The sequence below is a fragment of the Phyllopteryx taeniolatus genome, chromosome 19 (genome assembly GCF_024500385.1).
Source record: "Phyllopteryx taeniolatus isolate TA_2022b chromosome 19, UOR_Ptae_1.2, whole genome shotgun sequence".
NCBI classification, from domain to species: domain Eukaryota; kingdom Metazoa; phylum Chordata; class Actinopteri; order Syngnathiformes; family Syngnathidae; genus Phyllopteryx; species Phyllopteryx taeniolatus.
Window position 1 is genome coordinate 3,863,093 of NC_084520.1, and position 22,028 is coordinate 3,885,120.

The 22,028-nt window shown below is 40.7% G+C and overlaps 1 protein-coding gene across 3 annotated transcripts in view; it reads left to right on the top strand.

The window, feature by feature from the left end:
• dnah9 (dynein, axonemal, heavy chain 9) overlaps nt 1-22,028 on the top strand; it is a 186,446-nt gene that overhangs the window by 140,888 nt on the left and 23,530 nt on the right. For all 3 annotated transcript variants that reach the window (XM_061756651.1, XM_061756648.1, XM_061756650.1), the window contains 7 exons: nt 774-914; nt 2,788-2,958; nt 3,077-3,199; nt 5,618-5,811; nt 10,020-10,168; nt 11,513-11,640; nt 16,999-17,226. In XM_061756651.1, coding sequence (XP_061612635.1) covers nt 774-914; nt 2,788-2,958; nt 3,077-3,199; nt 5,618-5,811; nt 10,020-10,168; nt 11,513-11,640; nt 16,999-17,226 — 1,134 coding nt within the window. The remainder of the gene's footprint in view (nt 1-773; nt 915-2,787; nt 2,959-3,076; nt 3,200-5,617; nt 5,812-10,019; nt 10,169-11,512; nt 11,641-16,998; nt 17,227-22,028) is intronic.

A 22,028-nucleotide genomic window follows, 5' to 3' on the forward strand; every position in this document is an offset into this window, starting at 1 on the left:
TTTTATATTGCAGCCATTTGATAAAATAATTTAAGTTAATTTTTTTTCCACATTAATGTATACACAGGAAACGGAATTGTTGATTTATCAAAAATTATAACAAAGAGTGAAAGATTTAAGGGGGTCTGAAAACTTTCCATACCCAGGGTATATATATATACACATATATATATATATATATATATACACATACAAATATATATGTTCTTATGTATTTGATGCACTTAGAGCACATTTTAGGTTAGGGCAATTAAAGCACATGTTCGTGTGATATATGTTAATAAATAAAACAAGAAATTGAATCCATGCACAGACATTACGGCAGAGTCATCACAACAATGTCATTTGAAAGCCGCAGTAATGTTTTCATTCGGGCTAATTATTGGACTAGAAGTTAACTGGGTCTTTTATCAGAGCAGTACATGTATTCCTAAACTGTGAAATTCAACTGTAGAATGTACTAGGTACTTTTTTTGCTGGGCATGAGAATTGTATGATGACATAAGTGTGTACTTTCTGTCAATGACATGATGAGAATTTTAATTCCCAAGCATCATTGCCCAGACATTTATTTGTGTTGAAAACAAATGTTGCACTAATTGTCACTTTCCATGAGATCATTTTGGCTGAAACCGTGAAATTGAAAAAGCTTCTCTGAATGGTGTTTTCACTGGAGAGTGAAAAAAATCATTTTGCTGATCTCTTAAACCGAAGTGTGCTCATATGTGTTGATTAATGCTGTTGTTTATGGGTATGATTTTGTTTTACTGTAGGTAAAAGAATCTAAGGTGACAGAAGCCAAAATCAATGAGGCTCGGGAGCACTACAGACCGGCAGCAGCACGGGCTTCGTTATTATACTTCATAATGAACGACCTCAATAAAATCCACCCCATGTACCAGTTCTCTCTCAAGGTAGCCCATCTATTGACAGGCCATGTTCCCACACCCCGCAAGGGCCCTCCTGTGAGATCCTTCTTAACACTCACTCCTCTGTTCCTACCCTCCTCCTTCCATTTGCTCACTGTGTTTTATGCTCTTTGCCCTCTTTTATTGTGTTTGTGGCTCCCTAATGTGGTTATGTAGAGCTTAACGTCTTTCATATTGCCAGCCAGCAACCTCTAAGAGGAGGCAGTCTGAGATATGGCTTGCAATCACCCTCAACTCTCACCAGTACAGTTGCTGCCCCTGCTCAGTTTATTTTCAAACATAATCAAATGAAAACACACTGAGTCTGTATGACAACTTGTATAGAAGGAAACACTTTATGATGTGGGTTTATCATACCAGGTTAGAGCCAAATCTATCTTTGCTAAATTGATAGAAATTACTTTAAAGTACAGAGAGTAGAAGAGAATAACAAGAGTTGTGCAAACATCCTACTTTCCAGAGAAATACCAGACACGAGTGCCAAACAGTTTGTTGCAAGTGATTTGTTGTTGTTTGTTTGTTGTTTGACTTCTAATCACATTTCAGAACTGTGATGAAATCCAATAAAATACAGACTGTTGAAGTGAGGTTTTCTTTAGCAAGAACAAAAAAAAAAAAATTCCATCTAAATGGCTCCGCGTTTGTAAAGGTGCTCACCTTCCACAAAATCAGGCTACTGTCATTGGGACCCAGTCTCGTCTAAAATATCAATACAGAAACATTTCAGTGAAATGTTTCTTAGTTGAATTTACACACTCTAATACACATAAGCCATATCAAAATATTTTTGTTGTGGAAGTACACAAGGAAAATGAGATTTTGAGGCAGTATATTGTGTGCTTCAATTCTTTGGATGCAATTAATGGTTAATTTGTATATCATGTATAATGTCGAACATTTGAGCCAACTGTTCAGTAATCCCTCGCTATATTGCGGTCCCCCTACTGCAGAGTCAGTGGATTGATTTTTCTTAATAGGTCAGTTACTCACCTGCACATCTCTGATACAGTTAGCTTTATTGGCTACATGATTTTAATGTGGCAGCAATAACTCACATAAGGTCAATTGAGCTCTTATTCTTAGCAGAAAAAGAAACCCTACTGAGTAATCCTAACTCATACATTTGAAATCATCTAAATCATCAAATTGCTTGAGGATACTAAGAACGTGCCTGGATTGCCACTCTTTAAAACACAAGCCACAATCAGAGTGTTATGAAAGAAATCCACAACTACCAACTTTGGCCCGACAAATAACTAATGCACACACCCATAACAATATTGACAGGAACAAATGGAAGTAAAGAGCAATGTTTAGCTTGATTTTCTACAACTACAGTACTGTAGTTAAAAACATTACCGCAATAGATTCTGGGTTCCTATAATGCTTTTCGCCTACTACATTGCCAGGACTGACGGTGCCAATGACTTAGGAAGGAAACAGCCTATTCACACCATGTCCGCATGGGCTGTTGTTCATGTCACGCAAGTAAAGCACGCCTTGAAGAGGCATGGACTTGTGTCGAGTGTGTAGATGGTAATGTCAAGTTGACAGAAAAATACCTGCACCTCTCTAAAGTATCACATTTTGGCATTGAATTGCATATATCAAACCTATAAACGTATGTAATTATACAAGAAATAATTGGTCGCTACTTAGCGGATTTCAGTAACGTAACACCTGCGATAAACGAGGGTTCACTGTTTCTTTATTCATGTCTGAGGTGAATGCTGCATTGTAATTGATTGGTATTAAATTTATTAGTTATATAAAAAGTTTGAGAAAAGTAACTTGATCAATCAGCACTATCTCAGGAACTTCGCTAATGTTGACTGTGCCTGCTCCTCTGCCTTTGCAGGCATTTAGTGTAGTCTTTCAGAAAGCAGTTGTGAAGGCTGAACCTGACGATGATCTGAAGCAGCGGGTGTCCAACTTAATTGACAGCATCACTTCTTCAGTCTTCCAGTACACCACCAGAGGCCTATTTGAGTGTGACAAACTCACATATATTGCTCAGCTCGCCTTCCAGGTAAGAAAAGGATTGTTTCATCTATACTTAATTGAATGCTCCTAAGACCCAAATCAACTGGCAGCGTGTACTTCAAAATACTGAACAACATTTCCTTTTTCTTTTGTGTTATCTGAAGATCCTATTAAGGAACAAAGAAATACATCCTGTTGAGCTGGATTTCCTTCTGCGATACCCTGTCCAACCTGCTGAAACATCACCAGTGGAGTTTCTTTCCAATCACTCCTGGGGAGGGATCAAGGTACCATAAGATGCAGTACATAGATACATGTTCATTTGTATGTTCCAGGTAGAATACATTGATACAAATATAATGGAGCATTGTAAAAAAAGATGATGGTCTCATCTACTGTGGCATATTAGGTATTTAGTTGTTCCCAAAGTTCAACTGTTATTTAAACTATAAAAATCTTACCAGCCACATTGCTTAAATCCACATGCTACTGATCATATCTTGTGGGCTCTGAATCTCATTTCCTTTTGGTAGAAGTCATTATCACTCTATCATAAAGACTGGATGTCACTGATGGTGTAGTGGTACACTCGCCTGACTTTGGTGCAGGCAGCGTGGGTTCAGTTCCCACTCAGTGATGGTGTGAATGTGAGTGCGAATGGTTGTCCGTGTCTATATGTGCCCTGCGACTGACTGGCGACCAGTTCAGGGTGTAGTCTGCCTTTCGCCCGAAGTCAGCTGGGATAGGCTCCAGGGTCCCGCGACCCTAACCAGGATAAGCGGTGTTGAAAATGGATGGATGGATGGATGGATCATAAAGACTGGCACAAAATGTTTTTTTAATGTAATATAATTTAAAGGCTACACTAACATTTGTGAATTTTGCGGTCCCATCATAGATGCTTTTTAGGTTGAAATTCTCAAAACATACAGCCTAGCACGATTCTGAGTGAAATCTACAATTTTCCATTACCTTATTTTAGTACCAGGCAGTTGCTTCCTATGATCCAATCTGTTGCAGCTGCCTTTCCTATCAATTATGTAAGAGTATAGGACATAATTGGAGTCTGTTTTCTCCATATCATTTTAACGTCTCTTCTGACAGCCTGTGATTCACCATTGCTCATCTTTGTAGCCCTGTGTCAACCCATTTAATCATTTTACACTGTTGAACGCCAGAAAAAAACTCCATATTTAGCCCTAAAGAGCATGGGTCTTGTCACATTTGTTTAGCAGCAAACTAAATGTAATGGCAGAATGCGTCTTTGGCCTCTTACGCTAATGAATTTTTCAATCTTGACTCCATGGATTGTATCTTAAGTTAAATTCCACTTACGGGGTTCGGAGACAGCTTTCCTCAACTGCACTCAGCCTAATGTGGCTGCCCAAGGGCTAACTGATGGAATTCTCTCTTGAACTTGATCCTTTGCTTGTTTAGTGCTATTGATAATATACTACAAGTAGGCAAGGAATCCCTTGAGAACTTTCAAGGCTAGTTTTCAACTGCCTTTGCTTATGTGCACCGATATTATCCCATTTTATTGATGTATGGATGTTTCCTCTTCATATACAGCCTTAGCTCTTACTTCACTCTATTTAAAGTCCCAAGTGGTATGACTGATCTCAGTATGCAACAATCAACATAAAGAGTGCTTGTCGACTTGTTTAGTGGTTAAATTTGCTTGAATGGTGTCATGTGGTTTCTCAGATAAGATCAGCCGTTTGTCTGAAGTGTTGAGATAAAAAACATGGTACTGCTACTGAGCTACACCATACGGATAAAAACATTGTTACATATGGCAACTACACCTAGAGGAACTAATAGTTGAAGAATTAATAGAGTTGGTCTACCCTTTGCAAGTACAGTTGGGTATACACATACCGATAATTCGGCCAAAATCTGAGCACATTCCCACCATTGGGATCAAAGTCAGATAAGGCCCGATTCTTGGATGTCTCTGAAAAATCATCCTGAGTACTTATCCTGTGGTGTGGAGTTTTTTTAACAATGAATACGTACACTAGACACTATAAGAGCAGTAAGATTTTCCTCGTCATGTGTGGGAGTCGCTCACATTTAAAAAATCAGTCAGGATGTTAAACATCAGTTTGTGTATACCCCGCTTTAGAAAGCACTCAAATTATGTAAACCGTGTCATGCTTAGAGACATATGGACATGTGACACCTCTAGTCTTGATTGTTTAACACATCATAGGGTTTGGATCTCAATTGGAACATTTGTGTTAGGAGTATTCATGTTCGTACAGCTTGAGTGGGTTTACTCCGGTTTACTCCCACTTTCAAAAACATTCATGGTACGTTAAACGAAGACTCCAAAACCATAAGTGTGAATGTGAGTGTGAATGTTTTTTTGTTGATTACGTGCCCTTGGATTGACTGGCAGCCAGTCCAGGCTGTACCCTACCTTTCACCCAAAATCACTTGGGATAGGCTCCAGTTACCCCTAACACTAATAAGCACTAGTGAAAAATGGATGGATGGATGGATAATCACAATACCGTACATCTTTGGAATTTAAAGGTTATCCATTCTAAGAGACTATTTGACCGTGTCCTCACACAAAGATATTCTGTTAGAATTTGACAAGTCTATGACAAACTCTTACCCTATCTTTTGAACTTTCACTATGTGTCTTAACATGTTTAACTTTTGTTTTTCTGTCCCTTTCCTCCATAAACTACCAGTCATTGTGTTTAATGGATGAGTTCAGGAACCTCGACCGAGACATCGAAGGCTCGGCCAAACGCTGGAAGAAGTTTGTGGAGTCTGCGTGTCCAGAAAAAGAGAAATTCCCACAAGAGTGGAAGAACAAAACCTCTCTCCAGAGGCTGTGCATTATGAGGGCCCTTAGGCCTGACCGCATGACGTATGCTGTAAGGTGAGAGGTGCAATAATCCCTTGGCCTTTGCTCTCCAATTTGCGTTGCTTTTTAATGACCTGCATTATTTGGTAAAATGTTAAAGGTTTTACAGCTTGAAATTTGCCTCTAAGTATGAACTTATACAATACCCCTTCTCACCTCTGACTGCCACCCCATTTGTATCTTGCACAATAATTAGTTTCAACAGCACATCTTGAAGTCTTAATCACTGAACATTATCAGGCTTCCCAATGAATTTACAGTACATTGTTTCACAACAAAATGTTGCCAAACGTATAGTTTAAAGTACACAATTTTTTTGTTATATGTTGGATAATAATCTTTGAAACTGATTTGAAAATTAAGGACAGTAGTACGCAGGACATTGCTAGAAAAAATGAGTTTTTTGTTAGATGTTGGACAATAATCATTGAAACAGATTTGAATATTAGGAGCAGTAGTATGCAGTACAGTGCTAATAATCAGTACGAACATGACATGTTACTTCAGCCTTTTGGCCATCATGTGTCAACAATGTTCTTGCTTTGACACAAAAGAATAATCCCAAAGTTTGAAGAAGATATATAGATTGGGAATTTCTATATGTTGAGCAATGGCAAGAATTTGTATGAACATTATTATGTTCATACAATATTGTTATTTGTTGTACTTCCAGTAGAAGTAATGTTACCATAACAAGCAACAACCACCATCCTTGTCATTTAGTATCCTATTTCGCATCGCAGGCACTGTTATGTGAGTCATCAGCCCCACCCAACAAATTAAATTGCATTAAAAATAAATTAGAAAGGGTTATTAACATTTAGTCTAACTGCAGTAACCTGTTAGTATTGCATTATAAGATTGAGAATGCAAAATGAAAGTCCTCCTTGTTTGAATAATTTTAATCATGATAACTCATTAAATGAAGAGGGAGTCACAAAGTAACAGACTAATGTGATCTGGCCATGGTCACCCTTATTGTGCTCTGCTGGGCCAAAAAAAAAAATAATAATCCTAAAAGGATTTAACCAAGCAACTAAAAAGGAACATTTCATAAGATACAGCAAATACCACACTGATATTTGGTATCAAGAACTGAGAACTGGAACCATAGTGGTGACCAACCAAAATGTTCTTTTGTGCACTTGGTGAGTTTGGTTGTTGGATCTTGTGGTTAGTGATGTAGGAGCACAACAAGGGACTGTTTTGTTTCAATTTCCTTTTCACCATGTACACCTCGGACTTCCAATGCAACTCGAGCTCATGCCACCTGCAGAAGTTCTCTGGTGACTGGTGGTAAAGTGTATTAAAGGACAGCTAGATGAAGGACAGCTTGTGTACCGACAGCTAGATGACAACTTTGTGGACTGGTGCAGCAGGAATCATCTAGTCCTCTACACAAACAAAACTACAGAGCAAATTGTGAACCACCACTGAGCCTATTACCATCATGGGGGAGGACATTGAGATGGTGCACTACTTGTTAGTATACTTTAACAATGGACCAGAATGGAATACCAATATGGACATTGTGTACAAGAAGGGAATGAGCAGATTTCTATCAGTCGCTGGTAGCAAGTGTCATCTCCTTTGCTGTTTTCTGCGCGGGAAGCAGCATAGTGCCAGGGACACCAAAGAGAGTTGAAACCAGATGTTTACATACACTGTATAAAAATTCACCCTTTTTTTTTCTCAGTCTGACATGAAATAAAACTAAACCTTTCCTGTTTTAGCTCAATTAGGATTACCAAAATTATTTACATTTGCTAAATGCCAGAATAATGAAAGAAGGCAGTTTTTAAGCAATGTTGAACTACTTTCTTCAAAGCCAGACGTTTACAGTAAAATGCCTTTCAAAAATATGGGAAAATCGAGATGATGATGTAATTTATTGGCATTTAAGTTAATTAGAGACATGGATTTATTTGAACTAGGTACACCTGAAACACACTGCTTCTTTGTGTAACATCATTGGAAAGTCAAAGGAAATCAGCCCAGATATCAGGAAGAGAATTATGGACTTGTACAAGTCTGGTTCATCCTTCGGTACAATTTCCAGATGCCTGAAGGTTTTCATCTGTTCAGACAATTAGTATTAACACCGTGGGAATGTCCAACCATCATACCACTCAGGAAGGACACATTTTCTAAAATAACAAAATAACTTGTGAAGGTGCTGGCTGAAGCTGGTAAGAGTGTGTTATTATCCACAGTGAAACGAGTACTTTCTCCAAAAGAAACATAAAAAAGACAGATTAAAGTTTGCAAATGCACACAGGGACAAATAACTTACTTTTTGGAGAAATGTCCTGTGGTCTGACCAAACTAAAATTTAACTGTTTGGCCAGTTTGGCCGGCACCGTGGGCAACTGGTTGGCATATCTGACTGACAGTTCTGGGGACTGGGTTTGAAATCCTGGCCCCGCCTGTGTGGAGTTTGCATGTTCTCCCCGTGCCAGGGTGGGTTTTCTGCGGGCACTCCAGTTTCCTCCCACATCCCAAGAACATGCATGGTAGGTTGATTGAAGACTCTAAATTGCCCGTAGGTGTGAATGTGAGTGTGAATGGTTGTTTGTTTCTACGTGCCCTGCGATTGGCTGGCGACCAGTTCAGGGTGTACCCCACCTTCTGCCTGAAGATAGCTGGGATAGGCTCCAGGAGCCCGCGACCCTAGTGAGAATAAGCTGTAAAAAAAATGGATGGATGGATGGATGGATGGCCAGTTTGGAAGAAAAAGAGCGAAGCTTGCAAGCCTGTGAACTCCATCCCAACTTTGAAATACGGGGGTGGCAGCATCATATTGTGGGGTTGTTATGCTCCAGGAGGGACTGGTGCACTTGACAAAATAGATGGTGTCATGAAGAAAGAACATTTTATGGAAATACTGAAGCAAGGGCAGCACGGTGGAAGACTGGTTACCACATCTGCCTCACAGTTCTGAGGACCGGGGTTATAATCCTGGCCCCGCCTGTATGGAGTTTGCATGTTCTCCCCATGCCAGTGTGGGTTTTCTCCGGGTACTCCGGTTTCCTCACACATCCCAAGAACATGCATGGTAGGTTGATTGAAGACTCTAAATTGCCCGTAGGTGTGTGAATGGTTTGTTTGTTTTTATGTGCCCTGCGATTCATTAAGCTCGATTTCTGAACGAACGGTCAAGGAGGAATTAGCAATACAAGGTCCTGAGCCAACCTTATTGAGAATGTTTAGGATGTCGGATTTGACGTTATATCTGTACCACCATCAATACCACGCCTTAATAAAAATTAATGCAGGTCTTAGATTTTCTAACGTTGTGTAAGCTTTTCTAAATGATCCAATGGCAGTGACTGTATGTGGTGCAAGCGATAGACCAGTGGTTCTCAAAGTGTGGTAAAAGTTCCACTCGTGGTACACAAGCTCCTGCTCGTGGTGTGCAAAACAATCCCTGAATTAAATGTTCAAATGGTACATAATGTTACAGTGTTTTAGACTTTTTTTTTTTTTTTTTAGGGACAGTACATTTGTTAAGTATAGTTCAGTTTTATTTAACTTGTCAGTTCATCATGTTTGAATTCAATCTTTTATGACTACTTGATTTCAAACATGTGTTTTGGTAAAAAAAAAAAAATTGTGTGTTTAATACATTTAAATTGAATCATTACATTTATACAGTTTATATATATATATATATATATATATATATATATATATATATATATACTGTACATACACACACAGTATATTTAAAGCTCTGTGTTAATGTTCAAACTGGGCATTATGTTAAAGTAGTTTACAATAATAAAACTTTTAGGAACACAAACTGCCTCGTTTTTGATGAACACTTGAGCCGTAAGCTATTGTATTTTGATGCTGGTCAATACGGTGGTACTTGAAGCGCTAAGTATTTTTTGGGGGGGGGTTTGTATTTGGTTTAAAAAAAAAAAAAAAAAAAGAACTTTGAAAACCACTGCTATCAATAAAGACCAATAGAAATATGGACTATCTTTTCATGTGCAGTAAACACATTGTAATGTTGAAATGTTTTCCTCCAGGAAAGATGGGGTTGGGGGGGGGGGGGGGGGGGGGGGGGAGCTGACAGCCCAATTTTGATGAGAGTTAATATTGTGGTTTACCTTCCAATAACTGTATATCCAAATGATAGAAGACTGACTATTCTTTGAGCTTATCTGTCAAAGATAGCAAAAAGTGCTGGCGATAACATAGTTCCATTGTCTCCACAGGGACTTTGTGGAGGAGAAACTAGGGGGCAAGTATGTGATTGGCAGATCTCTGGACTTTGCATTGTCCTTTGAAGAGACAGGTCCGACGACGCCCATGTTCTTCATCCTCTCTCCTGGAGTTGATCCTTTGAAGGATGTGGAGAACCACGGTAATGCTCTCACTGATTTATCTTTAATAAGCCGTAAAATTCCTCTTCACAGCATGTGGTGCTTTATCAGAGCATACATACTGTGAACACAGCTGTCCTTTCTTCATATTGTGGGAAAAACGTGAGATTTTTGTGAAGCAGGCAATTGCATTGGATTGCAGGCGTACCTACTTGCTACCCTGATTGCAACTCCAGAAGATTATCAGTGAGAACAGCAGTTGCTCCATCACATCTGCCTTGTGTATTTTCTTTTATATCGGGGCCATCAGACTGGGTAGATTGAAGGGATTATACTAAAGGTCACATATTTATGAGATGACACCACTGCTGAAAAGGGCTAGCAGAAAGTAAATGCCATTGGCTTCAGAGTTACTTTACACTTCTGAATAATGTGGATGTACTTTATAGCCATGTTAGCCAACATATTGTGTAAAGCCGTTGTACTGACATGGAATATGTTGCATTAAAAGCAACTGTCATCTGAATTGGCTGCCAAATACTAGTCTGGATATTAATGCCAGCTTCATGGACAGATTCCCTGAAGAAAGCTGTCCATGTGTCTGCTGTGTTTGTATTACAATAATTCAACATGCTGATCACAAGCCCATTTCTATTACATTTGACTTCCTTGGTTTGGTTCATCCTCAAAGCCACTGTTAAACAAACAAATCCATATCAGATTGAATCAGCTCGAGATGAAGCAAACAGACCTTGAACCTTTATGAAATCCTTTCCTAATGTGATAACCGGAAGGATTTCTCCTGGAACTGTCTGTAAGAGGTGTGCTAATTGAATATCAGCAGCCTCATGCTGTGTGGTTATCATATCATTGCTATAGAAAGATCACAGTGGTTGTAACAGAACTACACGCCACAATGACATTTTTATTACAGCTCCTGTCTTTAATCATTGCCGTTTTCATTTTAAATATACTGGTGCTGATGAGATGATTTTGGCCTCAGTAGGGGACTACTATTTCTGAGACAAGAACCTCACTATCTGTCTTCTAGTAGGTAACTAATTGCATTGTTCAATCTTAACAACACAGGTAAGAAGCCATTTACTTTCTGCTTGAATTAAAGTTTTTAATGTCTTACTGGGAGTTAGATTAGAAGCTCAATTTCACTGCCATGTTGGTGTGGTTATTATCAGCACAACGCTGGTACTTTCCACGTGAAGTGATGATTTTATTTTTTTTTACTTGCTGCTTTTTATTACGCTCTTTGTAAAGCGTGACTGTATTTGTTGGGGCGATAGCAGGAAGTGGCTTAATAGCTCATTGGATTAGTGGGATTTACCTCAGGTCTACCCACCTATTTACATGTTGGTATGCATTTTTTTCAGGAAAGAAGCTTGGTTTCACATTTGACAACAAGAACTTCCACAATGTGTCTCTTGGTCAAGGTCAGGAGGTAATGGCTGAACAAGTCCTTGACTTGGCAGCTAAGAAAGGCCATTGGGTCATACTACAGGTACAGTATAACAGTCTTATATTCTTAATATGTAATTGAAACAATGGTCTACTTTTAAGTGACCCCATCTATCACCACAATGAATATTTACATCTGTGATGTTTTCAGGAATGTGAGTTTATTTATTTATTTGTTACATACACAAAATGTTGGCAGCTGATGCAGATACAGTAGCGAGCATACATACTGTACATACATACAGTGGATACAAAATGTTTAAACACATCTGTTCAAATACCAGGTTATTGTGATGTAAAAAATTACACCAATTTCAAAACCTTTTTTCCACCATTAATGTGACCTAAATATAACCTGTACTAGCTGAAGAAAAACGGCCTGTGCTTTGGTGTTTGCGCAATACATACATTTTGGAATTATGGCCAAAATATTAACCTTGGTTTCATCAGACAACAACACATTTTCCCCACGTTTTTGGAGAGTTTGTTATTGTCCGATGAACCCAAGGTTAAACTAATGGCCAAAATTCCAAAAGGTATGAATCATGCAAACACGACACAGCCACTTCCGTAGAAATGGATGTGCACACTTGTGCAACCACATTCATTATCTCAGTTGCCTATTCTGACTTCCACTCTTGAAAAGAAATGTTCTCCAGGTTATAGAGCACATTAATGGTAGAAAAAGTTTTGCAATGATTTAGCTTGGTCTAATTTTTTTTATATCACAAAATCTTGGAATTTGAACAGGGGTGTGTAAACATTATATATCCACTGTACATACATACATACTGTACATGCATGCGTACATATGCACATACATACAGTACATACAGTATACTGTATTTTTAAATGATATAGGATTTCCTGTCATTTTAATTCACTTTTAATTACTTGTATTATCGTATTGCTTTACAAAGCATATATGATGGCATTGCCTTTGTCATACCTTCATCTGCATGTATAAGTGAATGAAATTACAAGAAGGGCTCTGGCATTCAATAGTACAACCCCAATTCCAATGAAGTTGGGACGTTGTGTTAAACATGAATAAAAACAGAATACAATGATTTGCAAATCATGTTCAACCTATATTTAATTGAATACACTACAAAGACAAGATATTTAATGTTCAAACTGATAAACTTTATTGTTTTTAGCAAATAATTGTGAACTTAGAATTTTATGGCTGCAACATGTTCCAAAAAAGCTGGGACAGGTGACAAAAAAGACTGAGAAAGTTGAGGAATGCTCATCAAACACCTGTTTGGAACATCCCACAGGGGTACAGGCTAATTGGGAACAGGTGGGTGCCATGATAAAAGGAGCTTCCCTGAATTGCTCAGTCATTCACAAGCAAAGATGGGGCGAGGTTCACCTGTTTGTGCACAAGTGCGTGAGAAAATAGTTGAACAGTTTAAGGACAATGTTCCTCAATTTACAATTGCAAGGAATTTAGGGATTTCATCATCTACGGTCCATAATATCATCAAAAGGTACAGAGAATCTGGAGAAATCACTGCAGGAACACTTCAGAAAGCCAATGTCAGTTAATACAGTTCGGCGCCTTAAGTGCAACTTGAAACTCTACTATGCAAAGCAAAAGCCATTTATAAACAACACCCAGAAACGCCGCCGGCGTCTCTGGGCCCGAGCTCATCTAAGATGGACTGATGCAAAGTGGAAAAGTGTTCTGTGGTCCGCCGAGTCCACATTTCAAATTGTTTTTGGAAATTGTGGACAACGACAACGGAGACCCCGGACTGTTGAACAGCTGAAGCTGTACATCAAACAAGAATTGGAAAGAATTCCACCTACAAAGCTTCAACAATTAGTGTCCTCAGTTCCCAAACGTTTATTGAATGTTGTTAAAAGAAAAGGTGATGTAACACAGTGGTAAACATGACCCTGTCCCAGCTTTTTTGGAACGTGTTGCAGCCATAAAATTCTAAGTTAATGATTATTTGCTAGAAACAATAATGTTTATCAGTTTGAACATTAAATATCTTGTCTTTGTAGTGTATTCAATTAAATATAGGTTGAACATGATTTGCAAATCATTGTATTCTGTTTTTATTTATGTTTAACACAACGTCCCAACTTCATTGGAATTGGTGTTGTACAATATCTGTAGACATGGTAACTGTTCGCCTCTTGCCAGGAGGGTAAGGCTCGCGTTAGCATTTTAAGTGGAAATCTTGGTGGAATTATAATGGGAAATATCGACGGATAAAAACCGCCTGCCTATCCCCCTACCCACCGTTTCTTTTAATACGATATATATTTATATGCACAGATGATAGATAAGGAGAAAAAATGGGATGCCCCAACTCTCCATTCTATCAGAATAGCACAGACAAGCAGTTCTTTAATTACCTTTGCATAAGAATCAAGATCAAGAGGCTTAAAAAGGGATTGTCCCCTTGGCAACAAACCACCCACTTGCTTTATCATCAACTATCTGTCGGCCTGCTGAGAGGTAGATCCATGGCACTGGCCAGCAGAGAGAGAAAAACATCGGGGGTGTCATTATCTCACTTATTTTACCAGTTGTATCTCCTGATATTGGATTTTTCACAGATTTCTCTTCCTATACCCACATCCACTTCATTTCCTCATGTAACTTACAGTAGAAGATGATTTAGATTTTTACCTCCAACTGGCTATATATCCATTCCCTACATCTTACCAGGTCTACAGCCTCCCCGCTCTCATCTCACACGCCACCTTTTCTCACCTGATGCCAGGCGCAGGTCCGTAAGGGCAGTGCTGGGTCATTGGCTGGTTACCCTTCAACATTTGGGTATTTATACTGCAGAACACCAGCTCCCGCTGAGATGGACCAGAGAGACAGAAATGCAGAAGCCTTGAAAGCAACCTCTTGGGGATGGGGTAGGGGGGCAATAGGGAGGCAATCAGTCCAGCAGATTGGAGCTGAATATCCCACACAGAACAGCCGGTAGGAATCAGTGGCCTAAACTAGCTAGCTTTTTTGCGCATTTAAACCCCCCCTATTAGCAGGCAGTAAGAAAGAGGTGGAGATATAAAAACTATGGAAATAATAAGTTTACAAAAGCACTCTTCCACAATTTCGTCTCTGGGCTCAACTTTGGAAGACCAAGAAACCTTTTGTTGACCCTGGAATTTAAAGTGATCCACTCATTGCTAATCGTCATGGCTTGAATTTCGGCAAGATTTGTTTCATTTTACTTTTGATGGAAGACCAACACTTTAAACAGAATTGAATTAGTATTCTGGTATGTAGCTTTGGTGTATGTTCATTTACACATCTGACCATACAGACCAACATTAGCATTCATTAGTCGAGTCTCCTGAGCTGATGATGAACCTGATGTTCACTCGTTATTTTTTTCTCCATGGTAGATTTTCTCATTCCTCTGTGTGAGGAATGAGATGGCAGTCACCTATGGTCTCAATGTATTCCCAGACCTATTATGAAAATGTGACTTTTTAATTGTTTTTATCCACATTTGGGTCTCCATCGCTATCCATCAAATACAAAATAACACAACCAAGTAATTTTTGGGAGCTGTCATAAAATATATTTTTAAGCAAGCCATTCAGATTTACAGTAAACTGTATTTTTTTTGTTTAATTTAAATGTGCCTGATTGTTTGGACACAATTGATTGACATCACTGTTGATTGTGATGGTATTTGTGTTGGGCACACACATTTGGTGATGATTTGTTGTATACATTAGTAAAAACCAAATCAAAGCTTTTATTGTCCTTATGGGTCCTTGGGTGTGCTTAACAATAAAATTCAGACTGTCGCCTCAAAAACATCTGGGGCTTGAGTTCAAGTGGCCACCCCCTAGCTCTGCCCCTGGTCGTCATGGTACTTCAAATATCACTTGAAGTACTGTGTTTTGTAAATTTGTGAACACAATTAAATTGAGACGAAGATGCCAGTCATTCTGACAGCTCTTGCATCGGGTCCACAATCCAATTTATCCTGTCGAGCACCAACCGTGGTGTTCTTGTGTAAGTCCAATATCTAACGGCTATGCCCATGCAGGGCTGCCCTCTCAGTGCTGAAGCTCAGCTGTGCAGTTATCCATAGCATTGGTCCTTGGCAAGTTTGTTACCTGCATACATTTAGTTTTGCCTTTCTGTGATCTTCACTTGTGTGATGAGCCGTTGCAACCATGATTTTATGTTCCCTCCGTTTGCTTTGGATAGCAGCGTATCAGATAGCTTGCCAGCTGTGGCTGCTGATGGGATTTGAAGATTCATTTTACAGTATGTAAATAGATGACTGTTTGATGCAGTATTAAGAGGTGAAACAAAAGCGTTTCATCTGGACGTTACTTAATTTAAAAGCTGTAAAATAGAGGCTGCTCTTTTTGCGTGTTTTTGTTTGGTAGTCGGCCCCCTAGTGCATCTGTCTTTCTTCACGTCTACACCCTGTAGACAGAGGATGAATGCTTTCATTACTTTTACAAATTGTGAGGCCCTTTCTCACTTCTACTGTCTACGTCTTTATTTACTATTTACATGCCAAGAGGAAGGGGTTGTGCTCAAGTCTGATGAAAAAGTGCTTGAATTTAGATTTCTAATTTGTATACCCATTCAATATTCTCTAAGGCACTAAGAGAAAAATTTACTGATCACTTTGTTTCCTTCAGCTATTGTCCCTGACGCCCCACACCCTTTCTCTCATACTATACTCTAACTTTACGCTAACCCCCTTTTGTTCAATGTCTCTCAAAAATCTGACAAACTGCCATTCCTTTCTGTCGTGTCCCCTCGCCTGGAAAAAGGGCTAACTTCAGCCATCATAAGGAAGATTAAATATGAAGAGCAAATGGAAATGAGAAAGTAAAGAGGCTTATGAATTAATGACTGGAGTTATTAGTGCTGTAATTAGATTTAGGGAATGGGCAGTGCTGCATGGTTAAATGTGTTGGGAGGTGGGAGTGGGGGCATGGCTGACTGCTTATCATTCACAGGATGTCCTGTAAGTGTCAAGACAGTTGAGATGGAAAATTGAGCTCATCCAAGCTTGTGTGATCGTACAAGTCAGCTCTGCTGCCTGGCTGTACTCTCAAGATGAATTTGCAGAAAAGTCAGGCTGAAGTATCAACCGAGAACGGTTGCTTCATGTCAGCATCTTGAAAATTGGTTTGAAGTGCTGTGTACCATTTAATTTAGTGCCACTTCAAAGTCAGAGTGATAGGGTTAGTTGACCAAATTTAATTTCTCATTTTTGCTAGTTGTCATTACAAATATAAGTTACATGTGCAGTTTCACAATCAAGAGCCTAAAACTTTATTTGTGTTTTTTTTTTTTTTAGCTTACAACCAGTCTGTCATACTGCTATTTCACTCTCTGAACTGGTGTCTTCTTTCTTGCTGTTTCTTTCCCCTCTTACTGTAGAATATCCACCTGGTGGCTCGCTGGCTGGGTACTCTGGAAAAACTTCTAGAGCAGCAAGGCGAGGGAAGCCATGAGAACTTCCGGGTTTTTGTCAGTGCTGAGCCTTCCTCCACCCCTGAGTGGCACATCATTCCACAGGGCATCCTGGAGAACTCTGTCAAGATAACCAATGAGCCCCCAACCGGTATGCGTGCCAATTTGCACAAGGCCCTGGACAACTTCAACCAGGTAAAACCGTATAATGGTTGGTCACATTTTTTTATATAATATTTATATTATTTCCTCCATCCATCCATTTTCTACTGCTTATCCGGGTCGGGTCGCGGGGGCAGTAGCTTTAGCAGGGATGCCCAGACTTCCCTCTCCCCAGCCACTTCATCCAGCTCTTCCGGGGGGATCCCGAGGCGTTCCCAGGCCAGCCGAAGGACGTAGTCTCTCCAGCGTGTACTGGGTCGTCCCCGGGGTCTCCTCCCGGTGGGACGTGCCCGGAACACCTCACCAGGGAGGCGTCCGGGAGGCATCCGAATCAGATGCCCCAGCCACCTCATCTGGCTCCTCTCGATGTGGAGGAGCAGCGACTCTACTCTGAGATCCTCCTGGATGACCGAGCTTCTCACCCTATCTCTAAGGGCGAGCCCGGACACCCTGCGGAGGAAACTCATTTCGGACGATTGTATCCGGGATCTTGTTCTTTCATGACCATAGGTGAGGGTAGGAACATAGATCGACCGGTAAATTGAGAGCTTCGCCTTTCGGCTTAGCTCCTTCTTTACCACAACGGACCGATACAAAGTCCGCATCACTGCAGACGCTGCACCGATCTGCCTGTCGATCTCCCGTTCCATTCTTCCCTCACTCGTGAACAAGACCCCAAGATACTTGAACTCCTCCACTTGGGGCAGGATCTCATCCCCGAACTGGAGAGGGCATGCCACCCTTTTCCGACTGAGTACCATGGCCTCAGATTTGGAGGTGCTGATTCTCATCCCAGCCACTTTACACTCGGCAGGGAACTGCTCCAGGGAGAGTTGGAGGTCACGGCTTGATGAAGCCAACAGAACCACATCATCTGCAAAAAGCAGAGATGCAATACTGAGGCCACCAAAACGGACCCCCTCTACGCCTCGGCTGCGCCTAGAAATTCTGTCCATAAAAGTTATGAACAGAATCGGTGACAAAGGGCAGCCTTGGCCAACCCTCTCCAGCACCCCTTCCAAGGACTCCAAAAAGAGTGGGTACCCGTTGTTTGGTGCATAGGCACAAACAACAGTCAGGTCCCTCACCTAGGCCCCTGCCATGGGTGACCCTGCCAGGGGCATAAAGCCCCAGACAACTTAGCTCCTAGGATCATTGGGACACACAAACCCCTCCACCACGATAAGGTGACAGCTCAAGGAGGGGTACACTGTATTATTTATTTTATTAAATAAATGTGCACATGACATCATAAGATAACATTTTGTGTTCTAGTAAATATTTCAGGAACAATGTGGGTGTCAAACTAAATATATGGTACACAGTGGGGTTCAATGGCTTTAAATAAAACCTATCGTATAATTTTTAGAATTGATCAAAAATAAATTAAGGTCCTTATCCCCCAAATGTATTCCTCCTCAAGTTTTTGGCTATTTAGGGGTCTTCAAATAGTTGGGTTATCGTAAGCTATCTTCAACTCCTCTGTGAATTTAGGTTGCTTCAGCACATTTACTGCACACTACAACTCTTCTTTATTGCCATCATTCTGTCAATCTTGGCCACAGGAGGCAGTGGATATAACAAATAAATATGAGAGGAACCTTTGACTGTTGTGACATCTTTAATATTGATGATATACACTGCGTTTCTTCAAGGTATTTACTGGTTTGCTAAGAGTGCTAGAGGACTCTGCATCTTTTTGCACAATTGTCAAAAAAAATAAAATAAATGTGCCAGATAACTAGCAACCCTTTAGTGCTCAGTGACTGTTTTTTTTTTGTCAATGTCTTTATGTGTCAAAAGTGCTCTTTGTCAATTGACTGTCTGTTGTCGTACTAGAGCGGCTCCAACTACCGGAGACAAATTCCTTGTGTGTTTTTTGGACATACTTGGCAAATAAAGATGATTCTGATTCTGAAGAGTAGCAGGTGAGATAGCATATGCCAGTTCTTATTCCAGTTTTGCCCTCAAGATGCCAATTTGCCAAAATGAAGCCTTGAGCAGATGGCCCGTTCACTCAATCTGGAACAGTTCATATGCGTGGAGAACAGATGTGAATGTGGCACATGTGAACATTAAACACAACTAAAGTCACTTTCCCACTTTTTGTTTTGTATAGCCTAATTCTGGCACTTGTATCCCTCATAGTGCTCAGTCTGCTTCGACCTATAGCTTTTTTCTTTCTTATCAGTTTTGTATTGCGCTCCACCTCAGGTCTTTGCTGTCATTGCTCAGCTTTCTCCTTGTCCAATTTCATGATCTTTAGCTTCTTCTCGATGACTATCTGCCTAACAAGGGCAACATGCTTGTGAGCGCTGCCCTAAGTAGTATTGAAATAATGTACAGAACACCGATGTAAGATTGAAGGAATGTTCTGGTCGTGTGTGCTCTGCACAAGCAAATAAATGTTACCCCAACTCTGGAACAGCCCACCCGCATGGCTAAAATCACTGGTAAGACAGAGAAATGAATTTTTTTTTGTTGCCCTTTTCACTGGAAGGTGTATATTGTTCCTTTAACTAGTTTCATATCAAAAGAGTAAAATGATTATTATTGTCTGATAAAATGCCTGGTATGTGGTTTTGATGCAACTAATCACTTTAATTTACCGTATTTTCACGACCATAAGGCGCACTTAAAAGTCTTAAATTTTCTCCAAAATGGACGGGGGCGCCTTATAATGCGGCGCGCCTTATGTGTGCACCGAGTTCCAACATCTATAAATGTTGTGTGATGAGCGCTCCGCTTGACTTTTTTTTTTTTTAAGCATTTCCTGCCGCCACGCTGCTTACACAGAGGAAAAGCGGACATGACTGAGGACAGGAGACGGGTGCGGGAAGTAGGATGCTAAAGCCACACCCCCAGTAGGTATATAGCGCCGGGGTGTTTTTTTTTTTGTTTGTTTGTTTTTTGTTTGTTTTTTTATCGCTTGACTGACTGGGAGCATTGTGAAAAACAACATCGGTTTGGCTAAGGACCCCCGAAAATGTCACCTACGAAGAGACACGCTTACGAAGCACAGTGTAAACTGCAAGCTATCAGTTATGCAGAGGAACATTGGAATCGAGCAGCCATGAGAGAATTCAAGATCAACAAATCCATCGTTCGCAAGTGGAGGAAGCAGGAAGACGAGCTTCGCCAAGTCAAGAAGATGAAGCTGAGTTTCTGCGGAAACAAGGCGAGGTGGCCCGAGTTGGAAGACCAACTTGAGCAATGGATTAATGAGCAAAGAACAGCCGGGAGAAACGTCTCTACAGTCACCATTCGACTGAGTGCAATAACTCGGGGCTTGCCATCATTCCGGGAGTATTGACAAACCGATGGACATCCGTGTAAACAGGGCGTTCAAAGTGAAGTGAGCAGCGTGGGAGCCATGGATGAGAGATGGCAAACACAGCTTTACTAAGACTAGGAGGCAGCGGCAGGCGAGTTACGCCACAATTTGTGAATGGATTGTGGATGCTGGGCTAACGTGTCTGCTTGGAGTGTTGTTCGAGCTTTCGCACGGCAACGAGACTGACTCGAACCTGCCGTGTTTGATTGAGAACTTCCCAAGCTGTTCATTTCAGATACAGAATATGAGGACTTTGATGGATTTGTGGATGAGGATTGATCAAAAAATAATATGAGTACATTGTTAAATACTTCAATAAAGTACAACCGAACTCAGTTTTACTCCCGCTGCCTTTTTAAAAACATTGTTTTAGCGTTCATGCATGCTACCGTATGTTTTAAGCTAGCGTATGTTTTACCATGCCTGCGTCCAATAATACGGTGCGCATTATGTATGTGTTAAATACTGAAATAGACCCCGTAACTGATACTGCGCCTTTTAATACGGTGCGCCCTATGGTCGTGAAAATACGGTATCTGTATCGGTATTGCAGGCTGTTCATGCATGCTGATTTTAATCTCGTATCTGTGTCGAGTCAAAGGTATAACGGTGTCTTCTTCATTGCATGTATTTGTGTGCCAGTGTGTTGTGATCGGTCTGTCTGTCTTGATTATCTGACTGCATGTTATTTTTCTTGAGTACACAGGTCATGAAAAGGGATGCTTTGCATCTCATTCAGCTATGTTTAGCAAAGGGAGTATTGTGCAGAATGTTAATTAAAGCTCCAGAAGGAGTGTGTATGCAGTAGCGATAGAAGTCAGTATGCACTGTAGTTGTGGGCAAGCATGTGCATCGTGGGAGTCAGCTCCCCTGGGCACTGCCGCAGTGGCCCTCACCGTCACTCTCTCCACGACATACTGCTGGAATTATTAGAATGCAGCACCCTTGGTTCCATAGGCTTTAGTGGCATGCTTATTTAACTGTCTCTTCCCACCAGAGATTACATTGCCATTCAAGTTTTTTATTAGCCTGTCTAGAATAATGATCCCAGTAGACTAATGGGGGCTTGAAGCGCCTGACAAGTTGTGACAATTAAAAGGCGATCCCATTGTCAGAGCTGCCAAATGTTAGGGGACGTCCGTATTTTGTTACAAAAATCACTCAACGTTGACTCGTTACGGCCGTAACACTGATTGTGCCGGATATTGGAAAAAAAGATCCAGCTTCTGACATTACCGGCGAGTCCACATTGAACAGCTGTTCTGTGCATGTTATTTTATTACACGCCCACCCAGCTGCCAAGCCATCCATCCATCCATCTTCTACCGCTTATCCGAGGTCGGGTCGCGGGGGCAGTAGCTTTAGCAGGGATGCCCAGACTTCCCTTTCCCCAGCCACTTCATCCATCTCTTCCGGGGGGATCCCGAGGCGTTCCCAGGCCAGCCGAAGGATGTAGTCTCTCCAGCGTGTCCTGGGTCGTCACCGGGGTCTCCTCCCGGTG